General features: G+C 40.3%; 1 protein-coding gene across 5 annotated transcripts in view; it reads left to right on the top strand.

Moving 5' to 3' along the window:
• Tspan12 (tetraspanin 12) overlaps positions 1-7,600 on the top strand; it is a 93,562-nt gene that overhangs the window by 53,636 nt on the left and 32,326 nt on the right. For all 5 annotated transcript variants that reach the window (XM_029535189.1, XM_021190728.2, XM_029535187.1 and 2 more), the window contains one exon: positions 7,301-7,375. In XM_029535189.1, coding sequence (XP_029391049.1) covers positions 7,301-7,375 — 75 coding nt within the window. The remainder of the gene's footprint in view (positions 1-7,300; positions 7,376-7,600) is intronic.

The raw sequence follows: 7,600 nt of genomic DNA, 5'->3' as shown, positions 1-7,600 counted from the left end.
TTGAGTAGTAAATTGTATGAGTATGTGTAAATCTCTGACATAATGAGTGACTTATATATACATGTTAATGTGCATCTATGTGTACATATTTGCATATATATATATATATATATATATATATATATATGCTTGACTTTTTGGGTTCCATTTTGATATATATGATTTGATTATACCCATATGTGGATATATTTCTTAAGTAAATAAGCCCAGGTCTCACAATAAAGTTGCCTTTATCATAGCATCTTGAGCTTCATAATTTTGTTATGGAAATGAACTGCTGTGGGAGATATTGATTTAGGTAGAATTCACATTGATTTTTTTTTTAAGGAACAATATTTCAGAAGACACCTCGATTTCCAGCCAGCCATATAAACCATACTTATGTACACACTTTGCATATTTGGCTAAACCACTCTTAATTTTGACTATTGAAAGCATATTTAAGAAAAGGAAGATGGTACCCAAGCATTTCGGAAAGTTTCTGAATGACATGTGCATCATCTGACTCTAACAGCTCTGAGGTATTTTTCAGGTTCTTATAGTTGTTAGCGTTATGGAATGACCTCTTTCAGAATTAATCCATCAACGCAGAGCACACCGAAAGCGCTCCGGCTACGAAGTCTTTTCTCTTTTGCCCTGAGGCTGCAGGGGAGATATCTGCTTTAAATTTTTGTCCTCCCTTCTATCAGAGTGCTTCACGGACATAATTTAAAGAGTTAATTCAGTGCTAAAAGTCCTATGAAATATGGAAGTCCTTCACCCCTCCCATTGACCACTCCCAAAGGCAGCTGCTATTAATTGGGTCTCCACAGATTCCTCTTGTCATTTACCTACACGTCCCTAAATCACATTTTTTATGTAACCTTTCTCATTCTTCCAGGCGTAGTTTTAAGCACTGTCCATTGACTTCAGTGAAAGCAGAACGCCTCGTCCTTTCTTTGCCAATCACCCCTGTGTTTCTTCTCCTTAGCCGAGCAGTACCACAGTTTTGCTTAGTTCAGTGTCTACACGATTAGAGTGATGGACAATCTATTCACAATTAGGCCACCTAAAATGGCACATTTATGCTTTCTTCCCCAAGTAACATTTTGTTAAATGAATAACAATTTCTTATCATAATCGTAGAGGATTAAACTCTATCTGTTATCATTCATTTTTGTTCATGTATTGATACACATTGGACAATTTCGTTCATTTTTCAGATCTCTCAGAATGTTCCAGAAACTGCTCCTGTCCAGGTCTGTTGACACTATTGCCATCACGAGAGGATCTTTTACCATTGTGGCATTTCCTGTGCCTGCTCTTATTTTAAATACCCTTTCCTGGATTTTACCTCGATCCTTTTTGTTTATGTTTTTTTTTTTTTTTTCATTTCCCATTATGCTGTCATGATAGTTATAAGATATTTTTGTTTTAGTGTATATGCCCGAAAATGTCTTTCTAAGTGCTCACATACTGATTTTAAACAGTGAAGAGTTACAACTTGAAAATGATCTTTTTGTCAGAAATTTTCCGTTCTCCTTTAGCTTAGGATGCTGTGTTCATTTTTTTTTTTTTTTTTTTTTTGATTGAGTTTTGAAACTCTGTAGGAGAGGTGTAGATTTGGTCTTCTGATCTGATTGCATTGTACCTGTTGTAGGGCTATTTTATTATCTCTGTGACCTCATCCTCTAGTAGAGATGGGGTAGTCACCCAGTCACATGATAGTTGGGGAAGGAACAGGTTAAATCCCCTAACCAGTCTTCTTCCAGAGAACCAGTCACTCATAGAAGTTTCTGAGTTGCCCTTAGTCAATAGGAATCTAGTTGTTCTGAGATTTTCTTTTCCCTTGCCGGCTATCCTTCAGCTTTTTCAGAACCACTAATAGATTTACTCTTTGCCTCCTCTCTCTGCAGTTTCCTAGCTATGCTTTCTGCTGTGCCATTTCCTGTTTTGTTTTCTCTGGGATGATACCTTCATTATTGTTCTAGTGACATTTTAAGAGAGAGAGAGAGAGAGAGAGAGAGAGAGAGAGAGAGAGAGAGAGAGAGAGAGAGAGCAGTCAGGCAGGGCATGTGCTTCATCTATTTACATTAGGGCAGAATCCTAGTGAAGGAGACATAAGGGAGCCAGCCGGTTTCTGTAAACAACTGCCTCTTCAGTATGGATTTGCTATTGCTTATCTACACTCACAAAGGAGCAAAGAACCTTTAAAGGGGTTTGGCAATGAATGTCCCCTGTTTTTACTGAGGGATTCATTTACCCGCAGCTCACCAAGGACTTAACTATATCTTGCCTCCACCCTTGCCCTTTTCCACTCCTCAGTGATGGGATGCCATGCCATTTCTTTCCTTGTCAGAAATTTGCAGTGGACAAAATAACTAAAATGGTAATGAAAATCGTTAAATCTGAGTTTCCCTATAAAAACCTGCAATTTCTTTTTTCTTTTTTTTCTTTTTTTAAAATTTCTTTAAAATGCTTAGTTGCTAGTAGCCCACGAAGATGGGAAGGGGCACAGCGTCTCCTCTCTTTCACTTCGAAGATAGTCTTAAACATTTCCAGGCACACTGGATTATCTGAGTGTAGTCTACAAAAACAAACATGTAAAACAGAGGGGCAATATTTAAAATACAAATGTGTAGAAGGAAATTAAGGCAATCAGATGTTAACAAGAACCTCAAGGTTCGAATTAGGTGGAGGAAACCTAAGGCAATGTGGAAATTGGCCCATTGAGTTTGCAAACTAAACTGATCATTATTTGCATTGACATTTATTGAGTACCTGCTGCGTGACAGGTACTGCTTAGGCACTGGGGATAAAATGATGTTTAAGACTAAGATCCTGCCGGCTGGAACTGATAGCCTGGCTACTGACTGACACCATAATTTGTGGAGAAAGCAGCCAACTGGTTCAAGAACTCTGGGGGCTAAAATACAGAAGACAAGAAAATACAAATACACAGAGCAAAGGAGAGGACTCCAGTGGTCAGGAGAAAAAGGTGAAGTGCTGGAAGAAACTGTGCCCCATTCTGGACAATAAAGGCTGTTCTGGAAGAAAGAGAAGAGCAGTTGGTATTGCACCAGGTTCCACAAAGTAACATGGTAACATTGTCAGAAAAACCACATGCACTGGGAAGTTAGTGAGAGAGCCATGCTAAGTGGGACATTGCAGACCTGCTCCTCTAGTGCGTGGATGGACAGGGCGTGGCTGTGCAATGCTGTATGGCCATTCTCTTTAAACTGTAGCAGAGCCTGGCCTGTTGCCCAATTCCTTAGCTAACTTCATTCTGTTGAAGATAAAGATTCTCACGGTGCATTAGAGTGCTTCAAACTCAGCTCCTTGGTTAAAATAGTGACTAGTTCTCCGCACAGCAATCAGTAGGAGACTGTCTTAGTCAAAGACTCAGATCTCGCCAAAAAGAAATGCAAAGGGTAGGTACAGTTGACTTGTATTTTGTTGGGACGGATTTGACATGCCGAGTGTTCTCAGAGTTAGGTGACTGAATGTTTCAGATTAAAGTAATAGTAACAGAGCAGGAATAACAGACAGGAGCATGTATCATCTTTTATAAAAAATGTTTACTTGAATTAAATTATACATTTAATTTTCTTCAGGGAAGCTTGAAAATGTAAATTGGAGTATATTTCAACTTCAAGGGCAGATAAGTCAAGTCTTCCTGAGTGTTAACAGGATAAAGGCAGAGTGATTTTATTTCCCATGTGGGATAACTGGTATCAGATGATACCACTGGAATTTTCCAGAGTTAAAAGAATGGCCAAGTCATATGGAATTTATCCTGTCCTGTGGTCAATAATCAGTATTGACTCTTGGAATGAGAGCCTGTTTTGAAATATATACATTTCATGGGCATGGCTATTAATGTTTAAGCAATGATGATGGCAACTCACTGTCACAGACCTTTTAAGACACTGGATGCAGGAGTTGGAGAGATGGCTCAACTGGTAAGAGCACTAACTGTCTTTGAAGAGGGTCAGGGGTTCAGTTCCCTGTACCACTCACATTACTCCAGTTCCAGGGAGACTGACACACTGTTCAAATGGGTGCCATGTTCACCTGTATACACCCAGGCATGTGCATAACACACACACACACACACACAACACACACACACACATACACACACACACACACACACACACACACACACACACACACAATGTAAAGAAACTAGGCCTGATATACCTGTTGTTATAGAAATGTCGTTTAGATCTATAGGCTTTGAAGTTACTCATGTATTTGACATATTACATACATTTGAGTAAGTGCCTATGACCAGGTCCTGGGACCTTTCCCAGGACTCACCAGTGACTCTACTAGGCAGGGAATGAGAACGATAAGTAAGCTGTGATTACAAAGGCTATAAACTCAGTCCAAAAATCTTCACGATTGTCACAGAGATAGAGTCGGGATATTTCCTTTTCCCTTTTAGCCCACACAGGCACCACCCTGTCCGTGTTGGCTTTTAGTGACATCTTGCTTTGTAAGTATTGCTTTGATTGCTATTGTGAGTGGATGTCCATTTTCAAGAGTTCGGGTAAAGCTATCCCATAGTGCAATTTTTTGCTGGAGTCTCACTACTTCCTGACATCTTTTCTTAACAGAGGCAAGAACATAGGTTAAGCGGGAAAGCTACTCCACATTTGAGAGTTTTGTCACACAGTAGTGAGCACATTTTTCATGTTGAGATGTTTCTTAAGCATGAGGAGAACCCCAAGAGAAACTGACATGGAATACCTCATTGACCAGATTTCTCCTAGCTGGCCTTTCAAGGCTGAAGATCCTCATTCAGTTCAGCCCTAGAAATAATACTTAGGTATGAGATCTGGGTCTTGAAGCTGAGCATGTCTGTGTCTGTATTAAATGTGCTGGAAGTAACAGTGCCTGGTGAACTGGAAGCCCCTTAGCAAATTCCACTTTATCTTTTGAACCACTTCTGTTTCTAAGATGTGTTACTTAGAGATTATGAAGTTGTGCTTTTTGTTTTAATGAAAGAAAAAAATGAAGGAAGCAAGTTGAAACTACTAGCGGTGATTTCTATTTGTAAGTCATAAGGAATGTTTCACAGAAATAGAAAACTATCATTGCCTATACCTTTGATTGCTCTTCTCTTTTTGACAAACTTTTAACAAAGATTCTAAACCTGTCTTGGACAGCCAACTGTCCTGTGTCAGGCAACTCCTTTCTCTGTCTCCATTTCCATCCTATTTGGGTGTCCTTTATGTAAATCTCATGACCTTGATTTTTCTGTAGATAAAACAGCCAGAAGTGTTTTCAGAGTGTGCATCAGATCATGTCAGCCATTAATGGTTTCATCACACTTAGAATAAAATGCAAAGTCCTTTCCCCAGCCCATTGTACCTCAAAACACTGCCTGGCGTCTGCATCTACCGCATCTGCGCTCTCGTTACACTGAGTTTTGATTAACTCACTCATCCACAAAGTGCCTTTATATTTAGCTCTTTCTCTTCCATGACTGCCTTCTCTAGAATGCCCGAAGCTTTACTTCTTCTTAAAGATCACTTTTATTAAGAGGTTCTTTCAAGATTACGGCCCATGCAAACTCTAACCACTATCAATTCATTTGTGCTGTTTTCGCTTATTATTTTGTGTGACGAGAATTTATCAAGCACTGTGTGGCGAAGAACACATTTAGGTGACTGCTCTTCACAGAGCTTTGATTGGAAGCAAGGAGGTAATCCGAGGTACTACTATCCAGTACTACCCCCCAATTCCATACTGCACAGGAAGTAGAAGACTCATGAGCTACTGCAGTTCTGTTCTAGTCCTGCTGGGATCAGAGGAGGGAACTTCTCGGAAGCCCAACCTTCCCCTGGTTTTCACTGCTTGCTTCTTTCTGTAAGGTTGCCTCCATCCATGGGGGGTGGTAAGGAAGAACACACAGAACAGATGCTGAAAAACTCTGGTCCATGAAATTTATCGGGGTGCATCCTTAAGTCATGTGACCTACCCTTTACACTTACTTCCTCCTCGTGTGTGTGTGTGTGTGTGTGTGTGTGTGTGTGGAATGGGACCACACTGTTTCAGGAGACTCTCGATTAAATTAGGAAGTTGAGAAACAACATTATTCAAAAGTTACTCTGTTTCTAATAAAAGAATAATTTCCAGTTCCACTCTCAGATACCTGAGTTCTGAGGTTAATACTTCTCCTGGAATGTGTTTCTATGTTTTTCAAATAAATTTCGTGCTTTCGTCTGTCCTTCCACAGGAGTGTTATTTACTCCATCCTATTTCTCTGCTTTCTCTCTTCTTCTCTCTGTTTATCAATCCAGCTGGTCCAGGGTCTTCTGCTGTATTGACAGAGGGTGTTGTTTCCCATTTGTTAGCAAGGCTACCATATAAAGTCAGGTCTACCGCAAACCCCCTCCCTGCTGCCTTCTAAGCTTTTCAACTCACCCCTCAGCCCTTCTCTTTCAAACTAATTATAATCCTGACATTATTTAACCCACCATGTCTTTCTCTTATGCAGATACATCGAGAGATGCCACCTTATTGCCTACATGATATATTTAAAGTCCATTAGTAGGTCCTCTGGTGTGTTCCACGGTTCCGGCTTTAGTCTGCCTTTCAATTTTGGTCTGTCATTTCTCTTGTGGGTATGTGCTAGTCTTCCTTGATGCTTTGCCTTGCCACCGACCTACTCTGTGTGTTTGTTTACGTCATTTCTATCTGCCTAACCTTCTCTAATCTCTTTGTCCAAGGTCTTCTTGCTGTTCAGGCATACCACCTCTTTTATTAGTGTTTTCAATACCGCATTCCGTTTTGTTACCTGTTTGCCCTTGCAGGCCTCTCAAGGACAGCTTCCCACACTTGAGACCCACTATTCACCTTCACTTTGCACGAGTAGTCGACGTTTTTGGTTCTCGACTGTCCTTTTTACACATGTAAAGAAGACTCCCCACTCCTTGCCAAGAAGAGAGTGAAAATATGCACCAGGTGAAACCCCGACCTTGCAGATCTCAGCTCATCCTTTCTAAGAGGAACGAGGCATAAGTTTTCAGGGAACTTGGTTCAGCTTTATTAAATTATACTTCATAAGTTATTACTCAGGTCGATAAAACTATTGGTATTGGTAAAAGATTTACCTTAGCTGCTGACTAATGGCAAAATACCGGCCCATTTAGGTGGGTCCTGATGGTTATCTGTAGCTGGCTGTAGGCTTAGGGAAACTTTAGGTGCTCTATGAAGAGGAGCCCTGTCTTCTCACCGCAGGTAAACACAACCCCTAGTCACATTTGCCTTAAGTGGTTTCGCATTGACGGCTCCCTCTCTCTTTCTACAGTACTTCGGAACTTTACTTGTCATCTTCTGCGTAGAACTGGCTTGTGGTGTGTGGACATACGAGCAGGAGGTTATGGTGAGTTCCCAGAGGGACACAATCAAAGTCTGGAACAGCACCCAGGTTGACCTTTGAGTCAGACTCTGGAGAGTGACTGTGGTACATGGTTGTTACTTTACATGACCACATTACACAATAAGAGTGAACATTTCCAATATTTCTGAAAAAAAAACCCCATATTTTATATATATATATATATATATATATATATATATATATATATATGTGTGTGTGTGTGTGTGT

This window comes from Mus pahari, chromosome 2 (assembly GCF_900095145.1).
Source record: "Mus pahari chromosome 2, PAHARI_EIJ_v1.1, whole genome shotgun sequence".
Taxonomy (NCBI): domain Eukaryota; kingdom Metazoa; phylum Chordata; class Mammalia; order Rodentia; family Muridae; genus Mus; species Mus pahari.
This window is presented reverse-complemented; position numbering and strand designations above follow the sequence as displayed.